We start from the raw sequence: 22776 nt of genomic DNA on the forward strand, positions 1-22776 counted from the left end.
AGGTTGGAGATGGGTCTGAAGTTATTTAGGGTGTCAGGGTTTAGTCCAGGTTTTTTCAGAATGGGGGTAACAGCAGCAATTTTGAGGGATGGTGGGACGATGCCTGTAGACAGGGAGGAGTTTATTGTTGCAATGATAAGTGGAGAGAGAGCAGGGAGGGAGGCCTTGACAAAGCTGGAGGGGATGGGGTCAAGAGTGCAGGTGGCAGTTTTCATTCCGATGAGTTCAGAGAGGTCAGTAGGGGAGACTGGGGAGAATTGAGACAGGGGGTGGCAGGATAAGGGGGGGCAGGTGGTTTGAGGGGGAGCGGGTGCGGCGGTGGTCAAGCTGTTGTAGATGTTTTCAATTTTGCGTTGGAAGAATGAAAGGAAGGAGATGCAGTTGTCTATTGTGAATGACTGGGTGGTGGTGTTCAGGGGGCTGAGGAGTTTGTTTATTGTAGAGAAGAGTGCTTTTGGGTTTCCGGAGCCAGAGTGGATAATTTGAGAGTAGTAGGCGGAGCGGGCGCGGGAGAGGGCATCTTTATAGTGTTTTATGTGGTCCTTGTAGGCCTGGGAGTGAACTGTGAGACCTGTTTTATTGCGGAGTCTTTCAAGTTGGCGAGCACGAGTTTTCATCAGGCGGAGTTCAGGGGTAAACCAGGGAGCAGAATGGGTGAAAGAAACTGTTTTGGTTTTTATAGGCGCAAGTTGGTCAAGGCAGGAGGAGAGAGTGTGGTTGTCGTAGTCAGTGAGGTCAGAAGGGGTGTGGAGGTCAACGAAGGGAGAAGTGGACATTTTTTCAGAGAGGGTCGATGAGAATGAGGTAGGTGAAAGAGCGTTTAGCTTACGGAAGTTGATAGTGCAATAATGCCTTGGTGCTGGGGTGGGGATGTTGTTTGGTGGGGGTGCTGGGGTGGGTGGGGGTGCTGGTTACAGATGTGCTTTTTATTGTGAGGCAGTTGCAGAAGAGGTATATGGAGAAGAGGAAGAAGTTGTTTCTTGGGTTTGTTGATCTGGAGAAAGCATTCGATAGGGTTCCACATGAAGTAGTGACATGGGCATTGAGGAAGTTAGGAGTGGAGGGAGGGTTGATCAGAGTAGTGATGGCAATGTACAAAAGAGCGCACACAGCTGTAAGGACGAACGACTGGAACAGTGGTGAGTTTGAGGTGAAGGTGGGAGGCCATCAGGGGTCGGTACTAAGTCCACTACTATTTGTAGCTGTGATGGAGGTGCTGGCTCAGAACGTAAAGGAGGGTTTACCGTGGGAGTTGTTATCTGCAGATGATCTGGCGTTGATTGCAGAAAGTGTGGATGGACTGAAGGAGAAGATGAACAAGTGGAAGGAATGTATGGAGACAAAAGGTCTGAAGGTGAATATCGGAAAAACGAAGGTGATAGCAAGTGGTAAAGCATGTGGTGAGGTGGAAAGGACTGGGAAGTGGCCCTGTGCTGTGTGCAGGAAGGGTGTCGGAGTGAATTCCATTCAATGTATGGAATCTCGGCGATCTCGCGAGATCACGGCGAGGTCACGTCTTTTCGAAGCTGTTCCATGCGCTCACGCTTTCGAAGCTAAGTGATCCTTCTCAATTGTGTTTTTGTCGAGACTGTATCTATCTTTCGGTGTATGTACCTATAGCGTATCTTTTGGAAAATTTTCGGTGCTAATTTTTCGTACATGTATACACAATCGTCGGTTAATGCGTATCGAGTATTCTGCGGCCTAGTACTCGTAGGCTTGGCTACCGTACCGTCTCCGACCTTGTGGTTTTGTTTTTCTCTCAGCGATTCGTCGAATGCGCTGCATTTATTTTCGTTCTCTGGTTCGTCCCAGTCGTTCACCCCATACCTCCTTGTTTAATATCTCTACTCAAAAAAAAAAAAAACCCAAAAAAATATTTCCTTCCCAGGTGTTATTCGTTGATTTGTTGTTCTTTTTTGTTCGTTCGTTCTTCGTTCGCGATCACGCGATCACGTGATTAGAAATTTATAATCTCTCCTGTGAACAACTATTTTCTCTCATATATTATAACACAGTTTTCTTCTTTTCCTACAAAAGGATGCTTTCGTCTTGCTCACCAAATCTATTCATTCCAAAAAATATATATAATACCATCTCTTACAGTTCCTCCTTTCTACATTCCCTAAACTATCCAGAACTCCACCCCTCCTTCAGTGTCCTCAAACATATTTTTGACTCGAAGGTCTCAAACTCATTTTGCAAAAAATGTTCGTTTTCCATGAATCGTACACTTTTCAAAATCCAATCTCACCCCTCCCCTCCAAATCCTCCCCATCACCCATCCCTTTCAAATCTCCCCCCCTTGCCCCTTCCCTCCCCTCCCTCCTAAACTCCCCCCACACCCCTCCCCTCCGAGACTCTCCCTCGCTCCTCCCCTCCTAGACTCCCCTCTCACCCCTCCTCCTCAAAGCATCCTCCCTGCTTCTTCCCCCTTCCAACTTTCACCTTCAAATCCTTCATCTCCCCCAACCTTCTGCCTCGCTCTTCCTCCTCCTCAAATAACACCTCACTGTGCCTCACCCAATCTCCATCAAACCTTTTGTCCGCCCCATTCTTCCCTTTCTCCAAGCTATTCTGCAATCTCTGAAATCTCTGACACACCTTCAACAGCTCTCCCTACCTCTTCCTCCTCTTCCACATCTTACCCTACCCCTCCCCCCCCCCCCCCCCCCCGTTCTGGACCCGATGCTCCCCCTTCCTCTTCATTAACGGTATGGACCTCAAACATCCGGGGCCTTCGCTCAAACTTGACTAATCTCTCCATACAGGTTTGTTTTTTTTGTTTTTTTTTGTATACAAGATCGAGGCTCGTGAAAGAGCGAACATTAATCACACGGAAAGACAAACAGACACACAAAACAAATAACATCGGGAGCGGTAGACAAGATGGGGAGAGAGGGGGAAGGACACAAACACAACATTTGAGAGCAGGGACCGAGAGACATGGAGACATCGAGAGAACTGTGGGAGGGAGAGGGCTTTCGGGGGGAGGCATGGGAAGGGGGGGGGGGGGAGGGGGAGGTATAAAACATATGGACACTGCCAAGACTTCCAGGAAAGAAGTTGGAATTTCAAACAAGGTGGATCTGGGGTGAATTAGTGGGGGTAAAAAAGATCAAGGTTTTGGATGGGGGAAGATAAGAGATGGTGGTGAACAGCTGTTTTGAAGACCTGGAGGGAGGAGTGTGATTGAAGTGAGTGTGGGAGTTTGTTCCAGAGGCGGGAGAAAAGAGGAATGAAAGAGTGAAGGTGAGCAGAGAGCCGAGATTTCGGCAGTTTAACCATCAGAGGGTGGCTGGCAGATCTTGTGCGACCTGTAGGAATATTTGGGGGACAGAGCACAGAGAGAGCTGGGGGAGCAAGGCCGGAGAGGAGTCGGTAGAAGACAGAAAGACCACCTACCTGCCTGCGGTGAGTGAGTGAAAGGCCCTCAGAGATAGCTTCATCGCGGGAGATTCCAATGATTCTGAAAGCTTTAGATTCAACAGCGTGAAGCCGAGCCAGGTGTGAGGCAGGAGCACCAGCCCATAGGGGAGAACAGTATTCCATTGAGCTGCAGATGAAAGCCTTGTATGTGGTGAGGAGCTCAGGTGTGCCTAGGAAGGACTTCGCACGACGGAGGATGCCCAGTCGGCGACTGGCTTTGGAGGCCAGCTTGGAAATGTGGTTTTCCCAAGAAAGATCATGGCAGATGGTGAGACCCAAAAGCTTGAGCGACAGAACTTCTTGGAGAGGATTGTTGAGAAAGTAGATGGGAGGGTTGTCCAGTCGATCTTTTCGGAGAGACATAGTAAGAGTGTGAGATTTGTCAGGATTGAAAGACATGTTCCACATGTTTGACCAGTCTGTGATTTTGTCCAGGTCTTCAGAGAGTGAGGAGGCTGCAGACTGCCGATCTGAGGGAAGAGGAATGGAGCGGCAGCGAGTGGAGTCATCAGCAAAGAGATACAGAGGATTTTCCAGAGAGTCGGAGAGATCATTGATAAAGGCCAGAAAAAGCACAGGGCCCAGCACACTGCCTTGGGGAACTCCAGCCTGAATGGGAAGGGGAGATGAGAGAAATCCATTCAGGGCCACACGTTGACTACGACCAGAGAGGAAGTCCGCAAGCCATGCATGGAGATTTCCATGGATACCATAGGAGGAGAGTTTGGTGAGCAGAGCTGGGTGCCAGACCGTATCGAAGGCACGTGATATGTCAAGGGAGACAGCTCTGATTTCCTGTTTGGCATTGAGGACCTCCATCCATTGTTGAGACAGCAGAAGCAGCATGTCCAGAGTAGAGTGACCTGGTCTGAAACCAAATTGATGATCAGAGATCAAGCCATTGGAGAAGAGGAAAGATTTCATATCCGAAGCAATGATGGATTCCATGACTTTGCTGATAATTGGGAGCAGGCTGATTGGTCTGTAGTTGCAAGGATCTGTTTTTGCACCTTTTTTGTGTAAAGCGGTAATGTTTGCTGATTTCCAGGATGCTGGCAGATGACCTTGAGCAAAGGATAGGGTGAAAAGAACAGAGAGAGGGTGAGATAGAGCGGCAGAGCAGGATTTTAGGACCCGTGGGCTGATGCCATCTGGTCCAGTTGCAGAATCAGAGTCGAGGTTTGACAAAAACTCCTCCACCTTGTCAGGAGAGAAGGTCACAGAGTCCAGGAGCAGTTTGGTTCGACTGGGAAAGGTGGGAACAGAGAGAGATGGGTTTGAGACTAAGGATTTTGAGGCAAACACAGAGTTGAGGCATTCGGCTTTGTCACGTGCGATGTCAACTGTGTGGCCATTTGAGGTAAGGGAGGGGATGGAGGGGGAACAAACACCAGAAACGGAGTTGACCAGACGCCACCAGGATTTGGAGGAAGGAGACAGGTTTGAGAGTTCATTCTTGAGTGAGGAGAGATAGTGCTTCTTGGCACTCCTGAGGGTAGACACACACTTGTTCCGAGCTTGGTGGAAGGAACTGAGATTTCCTTCAGTTGGATTAGCCTTCCAAGAGGCAAAGGCAAGTTGTTTCAGGGCAACTGCCTCACCACAAGATTCAGTGTACCATGGACGGGAGGAAGGGTAAGACAACTGAAGGCGAGATGGGATAAATCTGTGCATGAGAGAGATCAGTTTGCTTTGGAAGAATTCCCAGGAGGAATTGATGTCAGAGGCAGTGGAGATGGGAGACCAATCCAGACGATTGATGGCTGCTTGAAGACCGTCCCAGTCGGCCTGAGTGAAATGCCAGGCTCGTCGACGCTGAGGAGGCTCTCTGAGAATGGCCAGAGAGATGTCCACTTTGACAAGCACATGATCAGAAGAACCGATTGGAGCAGAAGAAGAGCAGCAGACATTAGCAGGGAAGTTAGTCATAACCAAGTCTAGAAGAGAAGATACTCCATTGGCTGAGATCCGGGTCGGGAAATTGACAGATTGTGTCAATCCCAGTGAGTCACAGAAGTAAAGGTTGCTTCTGACAAACCAGATGTGATCTGCTTAACAGAAACTTTCCTCCTTCATGATGTCTCTGATGCCTTGGTATCTCTCCCAGGTTACTCCCTCTTCCGGTATGATAGACCTGAGCCTCGTCCTGGAGGTGGGGTTGCTATCTTTATAAAAAACTCTTCCTCACTCGCCCTCCACTGCCCTCTCTCCACCTCACCCCCAGGAATACCTTTGGCTACGGCTTCCCCTTCGCTCCCACCTTTTGTTCATATGTGTGTTGTACCGTCCACCAAACAGCGATGACTCCATCTACATCTCGCTGTCTGATAATATGGACCAACTTCTATCTACCCATCCCAACTCTCTCTTCCTCATATGTGGTGAATTCAATTGTCACCATGCCAGTTGGCTGGGTGTGGGTACCTCTCTCACCAGCCATGGCTCTTCAGCAAAGGACTTCTGCAACTCACTGGGACTGACACAATCTGTCAATTTCCTGACCCGGATCTCAGTCAACGGAGCATCTTCTCTTCTGGATTTGGTTTTGACAAACTTCCCTGAAAATGTCTACTGCTCTTCTTCTGCTCCAATCGGCTCATCTGATCATGTGCTTGTCAAAGTGGACATCTCTCTGACCATTCTCAGAGAGCCTCCTCAGCGTCGACGAGTCTGGCATTTCACTCAGGCCAACTGGCACGGTCTTCAAGCAGCCATCAATCATCTGGACTGGTCTCCCATCTCTACCGCCTCTGACATCAACTCATCCTGGGAATTCTTTCAAAGTAAATTGCTCTCTCTCATGCACAGATTTATCCCATCTCGTCTTCAGTTGTCATACCCTTCCTCCCATCCATGGTACACGGAATCTTGTGGTGAGGCTGTTGCCCTGAAACAACTTGCTTTAGTCTCCTGGAAAGCAAATCCAACGGAAGGAAATCTCATTTCCTTTCACAAAGCCCGAAACAAGTGTGTGTCCACCCTCAGGAGAGCCAGGAAACAATATCTCACCGTTCTCAAGACCGAACTCTCTTATCTCTCTCCCTCTTCCAAATCCTGGTGGCGTCTGGTCAAATCTGTTTCTGGTGTTTGTTCTCCCTCCATCCCCTCCCTCACCTCAAACGGCTTAACGGCTGACTCCGCACGTGAAAAAGCTGAATGCCTCAACTCTGTGTTTGCCTCTAAATCTTGTGTCCCAAACCCATCCCTCTCTGTACCCACCGTACCCAGTCGTACCCAGCTGCTCCTGGACTCTGTGTCCTTTCCTCCTGACAAGGTGGAAAAGTTTCTGTCAACCCTCGACTCTGATTCTGCAACTGGTCCTGACGGCATCAGCCCACGGGTCCTAAAATCATGTGCTTCCGCTCTTTCACTCCCTCTTTCTGTTATCTTCACCCTCTCCTTTGCTCAAGGTCATCTGCCATCTGCTTGGAAATCAGCCAACATCACCGCTTTGCACAAAAAAGGTGCAAAAACAGATCCCAGCAACTACAGACCAATCAGCCTTCTCCCAATTATCAGCACAGTCATGGAATCCATCATTGCTTCAGATATGAAATCTTTCCTCTTCTCCAATGGCTTGATCTCTGATCATCAATTTGGTTTCAGACCTTGTCACTCTACTCTGGACATGCTGCTTCTGCTTTCTCAACAATGGATGGAGGTCCTCAACGCCAAACAGGATATTAGAGCCGTCTCCCTTGACATTTCACGTGCCTTCGATACGGTCTGGCACCCTGCTCTGCTCACCAAACTCTCCTCCTTTGGTATCCATGGAAATCTCCACGCATGGCTGGCGGACTTCCTCTCTGGTCGTAGTCAACGTGTGGCCCTGAATGGGTTTCTCTCATCTCCTCTTCCTGTTCAGGCTGGAGTTCCCCAAGGCAGTGTTCTGGGCCCTGTGCTTTTTCTGGTCTTCATCAATGATCTCTGTGACTCTCTTGAAAATCCTCTCTATCTCTTTGCTGACGACTCTACTCTCTGTCGCTCCATTCCTCATCCCTCAGATCGGCAGTCTGCAGCCTCCTCACTCTCTGCAGACCTGGACAAAATCACAGACTGGGCAAACAAATGGAACATGTCTTTCAATCCTGATAAATCTCACACTCTTACGATGTCTCTCCGAAAAGACCGACTGGAAAACCCTCCCATCCACTTTCTGAATAATCCTCTCCAAGAGGTTCTGTCACTCAAGCTTTTGGGTCTCACTATTTGCCATGATCTTTCCTGGGAAAACCACATTTCAAATCTGGCCTCCAAAGCCAGTCGCCGACTGGGCATCCTCCGTCGTGCGAAGTCCTTCCTTGGCACACCTGAGCTCCTCACCACATACAAGGCTTTCATCCGCAGCTCTATGGAATACTGCTCTCCCCTCTGGTCTGGTGCTCCTGCCTCACACCTAGCCCGTCTTCACGCTGTTGAAACCAAAGCGTTCAGAATCATTGGAATCTCCCGCGATGAAGCTAACTCCAAGGGCCTTTCACTCACTCACCGCAGGCAGGTTGGTGGTCTTTCCGTCTTCTACCGACTCCTCTCTGGCCTTGCCCCCCCAGCCTTCTCTGGGCTCTGTCCCCCAGATATTCCTACAGGTCGCACAAGATCTGCCTGCAACCCTCTTATGGTTAAACTGCCAAAATCAAGACTTTCTGCTCACCTTCACTCCTTCATTCCTCTTGTCTCCCGCCTCTGGAACAAACTCCCTCACTCTCTTCAATCCCACTCCACCCTCCAGGTCTTTAAAACAGCTGTTCACCACCATCTCTTATCCTCCCCCATCCAAAACCTTGATCTTTTCTACCCCAGCTAATTTCGGTCCCCTTGTGTTTTATACTTCTCCCACCCCCCCCCCCCCCCCCCCTTCCCACGCCTCCTGCCCCCAAGCCCTCTCCCTCCCACACTTCTCCCTGCTCTCAAATGTTGTGGTTGTGTGCTTCCCCTTCTCTCCCCATCTTGTCTTCCGCTCCCTCTTTTTGTATATTTTGTTTGTCTGGTTGATTTGTTTGCGAAATAAATGTTAGCTCTTTCACGAGCCTCGATTCAGTATACAAAAAAAAAAAAAAAAAAAAAAAATGTACAATGTGCGCTGAGTGGGTTCATCACAAATGTAGTGGTTTGAGAGGGTCATTAACCAGTGTGACAGCTACATTCAAGTTAAGGTGTGCACAGAGGGAGCTGCAGATTGAGGAAATGTTGAGTTGGATCTTGGAGACGGCGTGAAGCTGGAAGGTGTGAAAACATTTTGTTACCTAGGAGACATGCTGAATGTAGAAGGTGGATCAGACTCGGCAACGGTTGCTCAAGTGAAATGTGCATGGAAGAAGTCTCGGGAACTGAGGGGTGTGCTGACGAGGAGGGGAGTGTCGTTGAAGCTGAAGGTAAAGGTGTATGCTGCATGCGTGAGAAGTGTTATGATTTATGGGAGCGAGACATGGGTAATGAACGTAGAGCAGCAACGAAGGCTGGAAAGGGTGGAAATGCGAATGGTTCGGTGGATGTGCGGAGTATCATTGAGAGCGAGGAAGACAAATGATGAATTGCGAAAGATGATGGGAATAGAGCCTGTGATTGATTCTGTGAAGAGGAACAGGTTGAGATGGTTTGGTCATGTGTTGAGGAAGGATGAAAGTGACTGGTTGAGAAGAGTGATGGAAATGAATGTGGAAGGAAGTAGAGGACGGGGAAGACCGAGAAAGACTTGGCTAAAGGTGGTGGAAGAAGAAATGCGGGTAACGGGGTTAATAAGGGGAGATGCAGAAAATAGCGCAAGATGGAGAAGATTGTCATGGGGACCGCAAGGCTAACCCCCGCTCTAGCAGGGAAAATGGCCTTGAAATGCCGGTTGTTGTTGTTGTTGTTGTTGTTGTTGTTGTTGTTGTATGAACAGTGATGTGGCTTTCATTGAAATTCTACAAATAGTTTAGATTTTGATGATTTGCGTGTGATATGATTTAACGGATGTTTATATAAATCGTTTAAAATAAAAAAACCCCTTCAATTTATGATATTTTTCCTTTTCATTTGGGCCTCCCAATTGAAGCCCCGCCCGTAGGGCGAGTACCGTTGCTAGTAACTATAATGTTCCATCACAAAACTGTATAAACAACCTCGGATTGGGTTGCTCAGTTGGGTTTTTGGTGGTTCGTCTGCAGCCTGTGGCCGCTGGTTGCATCAATTCCTCCTCCCCCTCAGCCGCTGATGCAGCCTCCTCCTCGAACTCGAACTCGAATATCGTAAGCCAACACCAGACTCATAGTCATAGTATACTAAACATACAAAATCAAAATGTCAACACCTCAACATGTGGAGCTTATACATGAATAACGGATATGGGATAAGAAAGAAACACACCTCTAACATCGCAGGATTCACGTCTTCCTCACACGAAACATCTCCATCAAGGATCCCATCCATACTGCAACCCATGAAATGTCAAGAAACGAGCGAGAACTCAGAAATGCAACATCCGAAGCGTGAACAGGAAACTCCAAAACAAGCGAACGTATCCAAATTGCGCTATTTCAAATTACCATGTGAGTTTTCTCTCAATTTTTAGTTTTCATACCAATTTCATGAGTTTCATGAACATACGTCAGAATTTATAAACTGGATTAGCCTTTTTGTGTTTTCAACATTTACTTTATTGACGTAAAATGTGAGCGGGAGGATTTACATGCCGAGCTTAACAAAAATAGAAGAGTACACCTCAGAATAACTTACAATTATTGTATCTTTACCTCCAAAGGTGGATGGAGATAATGGTTTCACCCCTGCTGTCTGTTTATCTGTTTGTCTATCAGTTTGTGAACAAAATATCTAAAAATGTTGTGGACCGATTCGGACGAAATTTGGCAGAGATGTGTGACAAGGACGAAATGATTAAGTTTTGGTGAAGATCCGGATTCAGATCCGACTACAAGAATTTTTTAAGTGATTCTTCACCATTGGGAGATAGGGCCAAAAAATGATATACCGAAGGATATCTCAAAAAATTGTTAACGGATTTGGACGAAACTTGGTGGAGAGGTAGAGTGTGTGTCAAGGAAGAATAGATTCGATTTTGGTGAAGATCTGAATATGGATTCGGATATAAGAATTATTTAATTTTTAAGTGACTTCACCATTGGGTGATAGGGCCAAAAACGATACATAGCAGGATATCTCAAAAAGTTATACATGGATTTGGACGAAACTTGTGGACAGGTTGAGTGTGTGTCAAGGAAGAATAGATTCGATTTTGGTGAAGATCTGAATATGGATTCGGATATGAGTTATTGAAGTGCGGTGCTACGCACACAACTTGTTTGCCAAAAAAGGTAAGCCACAACCGTAGGATCAAAACCAAAAGAGTCTTTATTGTAAAGCTCAAACTGTAGCACTGACTTGCTCGGGGCGCCGACTCCGAGCCCCGTGTATATCCCGAGGCCACGCCTACCCCTAGGACGTGGCCGACACCCCATTGGTGCGCGGAATGATGTCACCGCGCTAGCGAGCCATCGTGTCCGCCACACGCCCCCCCCCCCCCCCCCCCCCCAGAATTCCCGCGCACCTGAAGGGTCAGTTTGCGGGGCAAACGGATGACCCGGCTGGAGCGCCCTCTGGCGGCTGGCGGCGTTTGGGATGCCGGGATGCCATCTGGGATGCCTCTGGCGGCATCTGGGATGGGTGCAGGACAGGGGGGTGGCGCGCCGGCGGGGCTGGGGGTCCGCCCGCCGGGGGGCGGCCCCGACGCGGGGGCCGAGCCGCTTGCAGGGGGTGGTCCACGTCGAGGTGGGCCGGCTTGAGGCGGTCCACGGAAACGCGGTCAGGAGTACCGCCGATGTCCAGGGTGAAATGCTTTGCCCCGGTCTCCAGCACGGGGAAGGGCCCGTCGTACGGGGGTCGCAGCGGTGTCCGGTGGGCGTCGCGGCGGACGAAAACGTACTCCGCCGTACGAAGCTCCGGGGCGACGTGCGTTGGCGGGCACCCGTGGTGCGCCGTCCGCACCGGGGCGAACCTCTGGGCAGTCTCCTGCAGTGCGGAGCGCTGCAGCGCCGCGGACCATGGTGCCGTGGAGTCGGGGAGGAACTCGCCCGGCACCCGCAGCGGTTGTCCGCAGACCAACCCCGCCGTGGATGCGCGCAGGTCGTCCTTGGGCGCCGTCCTGAGGCCCAGCAGGACCCAGGGGAGCCTGTCGACCCAGCCGCCGTCGCGGAGGGTGGCCCGGAGCGCGGCCTTCAAGGAGCGATGGAAGCGCACGCACAGGCCGTTGGCCTGGGGGTGGTAGGCCGTGGTGCGGTGCAGCTGGACACCGAGCCCCCGCGCTACCACCCCCCAGAGCTCCGAGGTGAACTGGGGGCCGCGGTCAGATGAGATGTCCGAGGGGGCGCCGAACCGGGCAACCGAGGTGGCGATGAACGCCTGCGCGATGTCCGCCACCGTCGTCGCCGCCAAAGGCACCGCCTCCGGCCACCGGGTGGTGCGGTCCACCATGGTGAGGACGTGGGTGAAACCCCGCGAGGGGGGCAGAGGTCCCACCAAGTCCACGTGAACGTGGTCGAACCGACGTTCGGGCACAGTAAACGGGGCCAACGGGGCCTGGGTGTGGCGGTGCACCTTCGCACGCTGGCACGCGAGGCACGTCCTGGCCCAATCGCGGACGGCCTTCCGGAGGCCATGCCAGATGAACTTGTCGGCGACCAGCCTCTGGGAGGCCTTCGTGCCCGGGTGGGACAGGCCGTGGATGGCGTCAAAAACCCGGCGCTGCCAGCCCGCGGGCACGATGGGGTGAGGCCGGCCGAGGGAGACGTCGCACAAGAGGGCCGTGCCCGCGCCGTTGAATGGCACCTCGGTGACGCGGAGGCCCGTGACGGCGGTCCACAAGGCCTGGACGTCGGGGTCGGCGGTCTGGTTCCACCGCCATCCGGGCATAGTCGATCCCGAGGTGGACCGTGTGGGTGACGGACCGGGAAAGGCAATCCGCCACCGGGTTGTCCTTCCCCGCGATGTGCCGGATGTCCGTCGTGTACTCGGACACGGCCGAGAGGTGACGCTGCTGCCGGGCCGACCACGGCTCGGCGACCTTGGCCATCGCGAAGACCAGGGGCTTGTGGTCGACGAAGGCCGTGAACGAACGGCCCTCGAGCAGATGGCGGAAATGCCGGACCGCCAGGTGAAGCCCGAGGAGCTCGCGGTCGAAGGTACTGTACCGCCGTTCATGCGGGCGGAGCTGCCGGCTAAAAAACGCCAGCGGCTGCCAAGCTCCCTTCACCCATTGCTCGTGCACCGCGCCCACCGCGTAGTCCGACGCGTCGGTGGTGAGGGCGATCGGTGCATCGGGTGCCGGGTGCGCGAGCATGGTGGCGTCAGCCAAGGCGAGCTTTGCGCCCGCGAACGCCGCGTCCATCGGCTCGGTCCAAGCAATGTCACCTTTGCCCGGCTTCCCCCGGAGGCCCTCGTGCAGGCGGCGCAGGAGCTGGGCGACGCAGGGCAGGAAATGGTGGTAAAAGTTCACCATGCCCAGGAACTCCTGGAGCCCCTTGATCGTACGGGGGCGCGGAAACCCCCTGACTGCCTCCACCTTGGCCGGTAAGGGGATGGCCACGTGCCTGGTGAGGCGGTGCCCCAAAAAGTCGATTTCGGCGACGCCGAACCGGCACTTGGCGGGGTTGATGATCAGGCCATGCCGGCACAGGCGTTCGAAGAGCGTGCAGAGATGGCGGAGGTGCTCCTCACGGGACGCGCTTGTGACGAGGATGTCGTCCAGGTAGACGTAAACGAAGTCCAAGTCGCGCAAGACGCTGTCCATCAGCCGTTGGAACGCCTGAGCCACATTCTTCAACCCGAAGGGCATCCGCAGAAACTCGAAGAGGCCGAATGGTGTAATGACGGCCGTCTTCGGTATGTCCTCCGGCCTGACGGGGACCTGGTGGTATCCGCGGATGAGGTCCCCCTTGGAGAAGAGGGACATTTTCACCAACCGTGCGGAAAAGTCTTGGATGTGAGGGACCGGGTAGCGGTCGGGGGTGGTAGCATCGTTGAGGCGGTGGTAGTCTCCACACGGCCGCCATCCCCCGCCGGGCTTCGGCACGATGTGCAGCGGCGATGCCCAAGCGCTCTTGGAGCGCCGTACGATGCCCAGCCGCTCCAGCCTAGCGAACTCCACTTTCGCCACCGCGAGCTTCGTCGGCTCGAGGCGGCGAGCCCGGGCGTAGACCGGTGGCCCGACGGTGGGGATGTGATGCTCCACCCCGTGCTTGACGGCCACCGCTGAGAAGGTGGGCCGCGTGAGGGCCGGGAAACTGGCGAGGAGGCGTGTAAAGTCATCCGCTGCCGGAAGCGTAAAAACCAAACTCGCCAGGACGGAACCGTTTAGCAAGCCGCTTGGTGAGCCGCTCAACGAGCTGCTCAGCGAACAAGCGAGCGAGCTAAAGGTTTCGGCCTGGACGAGCCGTCTGTGCTTCACGTCCACCAACAACCCATTTGCACATAGGAAGTCCGCACCGAGCAATGCCATGGGCACGCTGGCCGTGACGAACGACCATTGAAAGCGCTGCCCTCCGAACCGCAGGGAGAGGCGGCGCTTCCCGAATGTGGGTATGGGTGTACCATTGGCTGCAAGCAACGCGGGGCCCCGGCCCACGGTTCGCTTGTCGGACGTGTGGGCTGGGATGACGCTTACCTGCGCTCCTGTATCGCAGAGGAAACGGCACCCGGACAAGGTGTCCGTGATGAATAAGAGGCTGCCGGAATTGCCGACGCTCAGGGCCGCTACCGAGCGCCGGCTCGGTCGTTTCCCGACTTTCCAAATGAGCACGGCGGGCAACACTTCTTAGCCCTGTGGCCGAACCTGGCATGGAAACGGCACCAGGCTTGCGGCGGGAGCAGCGGAGGCCGCGGCTTTCGCAGCTGCGGTGGTGGTGGGCGGGGCGTGGCGGCGGCCACGAGGTGTGCATCAGCCTCGGGATCCACGAGGTGTGCAGCCGCATCAGCCTCGGGATCCACGACGGCCGCACCGAAGCTCGCCCGCGTGTCACAAGCCGCGAAAAACTTGTCGGCCTCGATGGCCAGAGCCCGGGGTTCCCCTATTTTGGAACCGGCCAACGCGAGGCGTACCTGTGCCGGTAGCTGGCACAGAAAAAGCGCCCGGAATAAAAAATCCGTGGCTTTGTCACCCAGCAACGACAGCATGTAATCCATCCGCACCGATGGTCGTGTGTCACCGAGTTTGGGAAGGTCCAGGAGGCGGTCCGCCCGTTCGAACTCCGTGAGGCCGAACGTGGTGATGAGGAGACGTTTGAGCGCCTTGTACTTGTGCTCTGCCGGTGGGTGCTGCAGGATGGACACGACTCGGGCGGCTGTGCCGGGCCCGAGGGCGGCGATCACGTGGCAGTAACGCGTCTTGTCCGCCGTTATTCCTCGAAGCTGGAACTGTGCTTCGGCCTGCACAAACCATACCTCGGCCTGTGCTTCCCAAAACTCAGGGAGCTTTACCGCGACCGCGTTGCTGGCCATGGCGCGTTCTGTGGTCAGCGACGGCTGAACCAATCGAGGTCACCAGTGAAGTGCGGTGCTACGCACACAACTTGTTTGCCAAAAAAGGTAAGCCACAACCGTAGGATCAAAACCAAAAGAGTCTTTATTGTAAAGCTCAAACTGTAGCACTGACTTGCTCGGGGCGCCGACTCCGAGCCCCGTGTATATCCCGAGGCCACGCCTACCCCTAGGACGTGGCCGACACCCCATTGGTGCGCGGAATGATGTCACCACGCTAGCGAGCCATCGTGTCCGCCACACGCGCCCCCCCCCCCCCCCCCCCCAGAATTCCCGCGCACCTGAAGGGTCAGTTTGCGGGGCAAATGGATGACCCGGCTGAATCGCCCTTTGGCGGCTGGCGGCGTTTGGGATGCCGGGATGCCATCTGGGATGCCTCTGGCGGCATCTGGGATGGGTGCAGGACAGGGGGGTGGCGCGCCGGCGGGGCTGGGGGTCCGCCCGCCGGGGGGCGGCCCCGACGCGGGGGCCGAGCCGCTTGCAGGGGGTGGTCCACGTCGAGGTGGGCCGGCTTGAGGCGGTCCACGGAAACGCGGTCAGGAGTACCGCCGATGTCCAGGGTGAAATGCTTTGCCCCGGTCTCCAGCACGGGGAAGGGCCCGTCGTACGGGGGTCGCAGCGGTGTCCGGTGGGCGTCGCGGCGGACGAAAACGTACTCCGCCGTACGAAGCTCCGGGGCGACGTGCGTTGGCGGGCACCCGTGGTGCGCCGTCCGCACCGGGGCGAACCTCTGGGCAGTCTCCTGCAGTGCGGAGCGCTGCAGCGCCGCGGACCATGGTGCCGTGGAGTCGGGGAGGAACTCGCCCGGCACCCGCAGCGGTTGTCCGCAGACCAACCCCGCCGTGGATGCGCGCAGGTCGTCCTTGGGCGCCGTCCTGAGGCCCAGCAGGACCCAGGGGAGCCTGTCGACCCAGCCGCCGTCGCGGAGGGTGGCCCGGAGCGCGGCCTTCAAGGAGCGATGGAAGCGCACGCACAGGCCGTTGGCCTGGGGGTGGTAGGCCGTGGTGCGGTGCAGCTGGACACCGAGCCCCCGCGCTACCACCCCCCAGAGCTCCGAGGTGAACTGGGGGCCGCGGTCAGATGAGATGTCCGAGGGGGCGCCGAACCGGGCAACCGAGGTGGCGATGAACGCCTGCGCGATGTCCGCCACCGTCGTCGCCGCCAAAGGCACCGCCTCCGGCCACCGGGTGGTGCGGTCCACCATGGTGAGGACGTGGGTGAAACCCCGCGAGGGGGGCAGAGGTCCCACCAAGTCCACGTGAACGTGGTCGAACCGACGTTCGGGCACAGTAAACGGGGCCAACGGGGCCTGGGTGTGGCGGTGCACCTTCGCACGCTGGCACGCGAGGCACGTCCTGGCCCAATCGCGGACGGCCTTCCGGAGGCCATGCCAGATGAACTTGTCGGCGACCAGCCTCTGGGAGGCCTTCGTGCCCGGGTGGGACAGGCCGTGGATGGCGTCAAAAACCCGGCGCTGCCAGCCCGCGGGCACGATGGGGTGAGGCCGGCCGAGGGAGACGTCGCACAAGAGGGCCGTGCCCGCGCCGTTGAATGGCACCTCGGTGACGCGGAGGCCCGTGACGGCGGTCCACAAGGCCTGGACGTCGGGGTCGGCGGTCTGGTTCCACCGCCATCCGGGCATAGTCGATCCCGAGGTGGACCGTGTGGGTGACGGACCGGGAAAGGCAATCCGCCACCGGGTTGTCCTTCCCCGCGATGTGCCGGATGTCCGTCGTGTACTCGGACACGGCCGAGAGGTGACGCTGCTGCCGGGCCGACCACGGCTCGGCGACCTTGGCCATCGCGAAGACCAGGGGCTTGTGGTCGACGAAGGCCGTGAACGAACGGCCCTCGAGCAGATGGCGGAAATGCCGGACCGCCAGGTGAAGCCCGAGGAGCTCGCGGTCGAAGGTACTGTACCGCCGTTCGTGCGGGCGGAGCTGCCGGCTAAAAAACGCCAGCGGCTGCCAAGCTCCCTTCACCCATTGCTCGTGCACCGCGCCCACCGCGTAGTCCGACGCGTCGGTGGTGAGGGCGATCGGTGCATCGGGTGCCGGGTGCGCGAGCATGGTGGCGTCAGCCAAGGCGAGCTTTGCGCCCGCGAACGCCGCGTCCATCGGCTCGGTCCAAGCAATGTCACCTTTGCCCGGCTTCCCCCGGAGGCCCTCGTGCAGGCGGCGCAGGAGCTGGGCGACGCAGGGCAGGAAATGGTGGTAAAAGTTCACCATGCCCAGGAACTCCTGGAGCCCCTTGATCGTACGGGGGCGCGGAAACCCCCTGACTGCCTCCACCTTGGCCGGTAAGGGGATGGCCACGTGCCTGGTGAGGCGGTGCCCCAAAAAGTCGATTTCGGCGACGCCGAACCGGCACTTGGCGGGGTTGATGATCAGGCCATGCCGGCACAGGCGTTCGAAGAGCGTGCAGAGATGGCGGAGGTGCTCCTCACGGGACGCGCTTGTGACGAGGATGTCGTCCAGGTAGACGTAAACGAAGTCCAAGTCGCGCAAGACGCTGTCCATCAGCCGTTGGAACGCCTGAGCCACATTCTTCAACCCGAAGGGCATCCGCAGAAACTCGAAGAGGCCGAATGGTGTAATGACGGCCGTCTTCGGTATGTCCTCTGGCCTGACGGGGACCTGGTGGTATCCGCGGATGAGGTCCCCCTTGGAGAAGAGGGACATTTTCACCAACCGTGCGGAAAAGTCTTGGATGTGAGGGACCGGGTAGCGGTCGGGGGTGGTAGCATCGTTGAGGCGGTGGTAGTCTCCACACGGCCGCCATCCCCCGCCGGGCTTCGGCACGATGTGCAGCGGCGATGCCCAAGCGCTCTTGGAGCGCCGTACGATGCCCAGCCGCTCCAGCCTAGCGAACTCCACTTTCGCCACCGCGAGCTTCGTCGGCTCGAGGCGGCGAGCCCGGGCGTAGACCGGTGGCCCGACGGTGGGGATGTGATGCTCCACCCCGTGCTTGACGGCCACCGCTGAGAAGGTGGGCCGCGTGAGGGCCGGGAAACTGGCGAGGAGGCGTGTAAAGTCATCCGCTGCCGGAAGCGTAAAAACCAAACTCGCCAGGACGGAACCGTTTAGCAAGCCGCTTGGTGAGCCGCTCAGTGAGCCGCTCAACGAGCTGCTCAGCGAACAAGCGAGCGAGCTAAAGGTTTCGGCCTGGACGAGCCGTCTGTGCTTCACGTCCACCAACAACCCATTTGCACATAGGAAGTCCACACCGAGCAATGCCATGGGCACGCTGGCCGTGACGAACGACCATTGAAAGCGCTGCCCTCCGAACCGCAGGGAGAGGCGGCGCTTCCCGAATGTGGGTATGGGTGTACCATTGGCTGCAAGCAACGCGGGGCCCCGGCCCACGGTTCGCTTGTCGGACGTGTGGGCTGGGATGACGCTTACCTGCGCTCCTGTATCGCAGAGGAAACGGCACCCGGACAAGGTGTCCGTGATGAATAAGAGGCTGCCGGAATTGCCGACGCTCAGGGCCGCTACCGAGCGCCGGCTCGGTCGTTTCCCGACTTTCCAAATGAGCACGGCGGGCAACACTTCTTAGCCCTGTGGCCGAACCTGGCATGGAAACGGCACCAGGCTTGCGGCGGGAGCAGCGGAGGCCGCGGCTTTCGCAGCTGCGGTGGTGGTGGGCGGGGCGTGGCGGCGGCCACGAGGTGTGCATCAGCCTCGGGATCCACGAGGTGTGCAGCCGCATCAGCCTCGGGATCCACGACGGCCGCACCGAAGCTCGCCCGCGTGTCACAAGCCGCGAAAAACTTGTCGGCCTCGATGGCCAGAGCCCGGGGTTCCCCTATTTTGGAACCGGCCAACGCGAGGCGTACCTGTGCCGGTAGCTGGCACAGAAAAAGCGCCCGGAATAAAAAATCCGTGGCTTTGTCACCCAGCAACGACAGCATGTAATCCATCCGCACCGATGGTCGTGTGTCACCGAGTTTGGGAAGGTCCAGGAGGCGGTCCGCCCGTTCGAACTCCGTGAGGCCGAACGTGGTGATGAGGAGACGTTTGAGCGCCTTGTACTTGTGCTCTGCCGGTGGGTGCTGCAGGATGGACACGACTCGGGCGGCTGTGCCGGGCCCGAGGGCGGCGATCACGTGGCAGTAACGCGTCTTGTCCGCCGTTATTCCTCGAAGCTGGAACTGTGCTTCGGCCTGCACAAACCATACCTCGGCCTGTGCTTCCCAAAACTCAGGGAGCTTTACCGCGACCGCGTTGCTGGCCATGGCGCGTTCTGTGGTCAGCGACGGCTGAACCAATCGAGGTCACCAGTGAAGTGCGGTGCTACGCACACAACTTGTTTGCCAAAAAAGGTAAGCCACAACGCGTAGGATCAAAACCAAAAGAGTCTTTATTGTAAAGCTCAAACTGTAGCACTGACTTGCTCGGGGCTGCGAGCCCCGTGTATATCCCGAGGCCACGCCTACCCTCGGGCGTGGCCGACACCCCATTGGTGCGCGGAATGATGTCACCGCGCCAGCGAGCCATCGTGTCCGCCACATTATTTAATTTTTAACTGACTTCACCATTGGGAGATAGGGCCAAAACGATACATAGCAGGATATCTCAAAAAGTTATAAATGGATTTGGACGAAACTTGTGGACAGGTTGTGTGTGTGACAAGGAAGAATCGATTCGATTTTGGTGAAGATCCGGATCCGGATCCAGCTCGTAGAATTTTTAAAGTGATTCTTCACCATTGAGTGATATGGCCAAAAATGATATATAAACAGGATATCTCAAAAAGTTAAACATGGATTTGGACGAAACTTGGTGGACAGGTTGTGTGTGTGACAAGGAATAATCGATTCGATTTTGGTTCAGGTCCGAATCCAGATCCGGCCTATCAGTGGGATACAAAACGTAAACTGTTCACCGGGCGGAGGTGTGCTCTCTACTTCTACCTGGTGCACATGATGCTCAAAATGTGATGGGTCTTCTGGTATGTCATCCAGGAAGAAACTGTTTATGTCTCCTGGTCGCCCTGTTCAACCGGTACGCCTCAGAAAGTGTCTTCAGCATTTGGAGGATTTTGTCTGTTAACTCCAGCTATTTGGTGGGGGAGGAGGTCCACTCCATATAGATATATGTAGATTATTGAATGCAGATGCTTGAGCGCCACCTGCTGGGCTAGGTGTGTTCAGAGCCACTGAAATATAGCACATTGCATGCTTTCGCTTCCGGCCTCATCTTGTCGCTCCGCCCGTTACTCATTTTGACTGTGAACACCACAGTATCCACCATTTGGAAACCTCAGAAGGCTCCAGGGGCGGATCCAGGGGGGGCGCAGGGGGTGCGCACCCCCCCCCCCCTACGATGCAGGATGAGGGTGCAGGCGGTGCGAATCTGCTGAACTGTTGGACCAGGGAAGAACACAAGGAACTGCAGAAACTTTCAAGAACGCACAAAATGCCGTTTCTGACGATCAATTTTTAAAAATCTCCTAGGGGAGATCTCCTTTTAAACCCCCCCCCCCCCTTTCATACCCCCCACCCCAGCGCTATAGTTTCATGCACTCCCCCCGTCTTGAAATTCCTGGATCCGCCCCTGGGCTCCATTCTGACTTCATCATTTGGATGTAATGGTGGAAGATATTTGAGTGTGTAGCGATCATGGTGGAACTTCTGTTTTGCTTTTTCCACGTCAAAGTGTCTTTTCAAAACGATATAAACTAACCACAGATGAGGAATTCGGAACTTTGGCATGGAGCACGGCCCAATGGGATGCCACAACCCAGACGGGGTTATGGCCCAGGCCTTTGTGGAAGGATTTGGATGTTGGCATGGGACTCTGGAAGAGCTGCACACAGACCAGGGATGAAATTTTGAGAGACAATTGCTGAAAGAAGTGTGCAGTCTCTTGTCATCAATTCGAAAAACCAGGACACCGCCCTTAAGGCCACAATCTGACAGGATGGTAGAAAGGTTCAATAAGACCACCTTGATCCAAGAATTGGCCTTATTTACAACCATCCGTCAGGATGACTGGAACGAACATCTCCCGTGTTTGCTGATGGCCTTCCTGACCAGTCAGCATGGAGCCACAGCATGCAGCCCAGTGCTGCTCATGTATGGGTGGAAGTTATGGACTCCCGTCATTCTGTTGTACGGTCCAGTACCAGAGAACCATGATGGACCACCTGGGGAGGGTTACGCACGTCATTTGGAGGAAGGCATGATCCATGCCTTTGCATGCCACCAACTCCATCTGGCGGGCGTGAAGATGAAGCCAAGGTATGACCACAGTAGCCAGGCAAGTGGTTATTCTCCGGGGATGAAGATTTAGTTATTCAATCCCCGGAGGAGGAAGGCAAAATGCCCTAAGCTCACCTTTTCTTGGCAGGGCCCAGGGGTCGTCCTTGGACAAATCTGTGACGTGGTGTTTGACACCAAAATGGATCCTCATAACCTAACTGTTCCCTCCCCTTTAATCCCATGGACCTATCCTCGTCACGGTCCATGCCCCCCTGTCCCTATATGTGCCTGCTCTAAACATAGCCCCCCTCTTTAAATTGTCCCAATGTCTCCTAACTATAATATCTGTCTTTTGAATTCATCTCCAACGGTGCCAAAGTTCTTATAAAATCCATCTAATCCCCTAAGGATCCCTTATGAAGAAAATGTGGATCTGTGGGAACCTCAGTGCAGGTATGTCTGCAGGTCCCATGGCTTCTCCAAGTAAGGGGTGGGTGGAGTGAAGGGGCATACACAACATTCCTAACTACCCTACCCATTATCACATCAACAATTAAACTTCCCCAGGACATACGAATGGGTCTCTTTAAGTATGTGGTTCTAACAACAGAATTCACCCATCACTACGCGTGTTGGTGCTCACACTTGTTTAGGCCTTGCCCTCAGTTTTTCATCAGTGTCTCCGCACAATTTCCCAGTTGGGCAGCGTGGCTCCATTTGCAGGTCCGCCCACCAGCGTACTCACACAAAGCATCCCAGGGATGCTGAGGCCACCAACGATCTACCTGCTCCATTCTGAATTGTGGGGGGAGCTCTCCAGAGGGTCCAGCGACAGAGCTATCTGACATGGGAACAGAAAAGCAAAGGTGTCCAAAGACGGAATAAGAAGATATAAGGAAGAGAGTAAAAGGGTGGAGCCAAAAGCCACAGGAAAGAGAAGGAAGGGCAAGAGAAAACTTGTGTTGTGTGAATAAAAAAATAATCAATCGAGCCCTGAACAAAGTCTGTGAAAACTTCAAATATGCCCTTCTTTCCCTCTGTCTCTGAGATTGCATCACGCAACCTCCTTTATAGCTCTCTGAATTTCCTCACTCTTTGCTTCGCCTCCTCTCCTCGTTCATGGGCAGAGGTGCTCTCTTGTCGTGATCTTCTTCGGGAAGCACTCAGGAAACGTACCTGATAACGGCCCACCGGGCACTCATGAGGAAAATCGGTCCACGAGCATCTGATTATCACGCGATCTTAAGCCAGAGACACTCGTGAAGTGGTTACGAGGAAGAGGGGGGCTGCGGGGATAATGTGTTTGTGGTTGAGGAAAATATGAGGCAGACAGTCTACAAAAAAGAATGTGGAATGACGATATTTGGCGTTTTTCACAGATATATCAACACGGACTTGAGACAATTAAACTAAATAATATAACTATGAAATAACTGCTTAAGTATTGGAGGATTTATTTGGAACTCATAATGTATTTATTTATTTAGCCTGGTTGTTGGCTCAGTGGTTCGGGTGCCGGCTTAGGATCCTAGGATCCTGGGTTTGAATCCCGGTCGATCGCTGAATTAACGCCAGGGGGGTTGACTCAGCCTGTAATCCTTCCAAGGTTGGCAAAT

At 54.8% G+C, this 22776-nt stretch overlaps 1 protein-coding gene across 2 annotated transcripts in view; it reads right to left on the reverse strand.

Moving 5' to 3' along the window:
• LOC137431032 (piggyBac transposable element-derived protein 4) overlaps window positions 1-9968 on the reverse strand; it is a 72379-nt gene extending 62411 nt beyond the window's left edge. The window contains exon 1 of one of the 2 annotated variants that reach the window (XM_068121896.2): window positions 9775-9968. In XM_068121896.2, the coding sequence (XP_067977997.2) occupies window positions 9775-9849 (75 nt within the window). In that variant the 5' untranslated portion in view covers window positions 9850-9968. The remainder of the gene's footprint in view (window positions 1-9774) is intronic. The other variant, XM_068121895.2, reaches the window with a different exon arrangement.
• Window positions 9969-22776: the final 12808 nt, after the last annotated feature.

This window comes from Myxine glutinosa, chromosome 7 (assembly GCF_964187855.1).
Source record: "Myxine glutinosa chromosome 7, kmMyxGlut1.1, whole genome shotgun sequence".
NCBI classification, from domain to species: Eukaryota; Metazoa; Chordata; class Myxini; order Myxiniformes; family Myxinidae; genus Myxine; species Myxine glutinosa.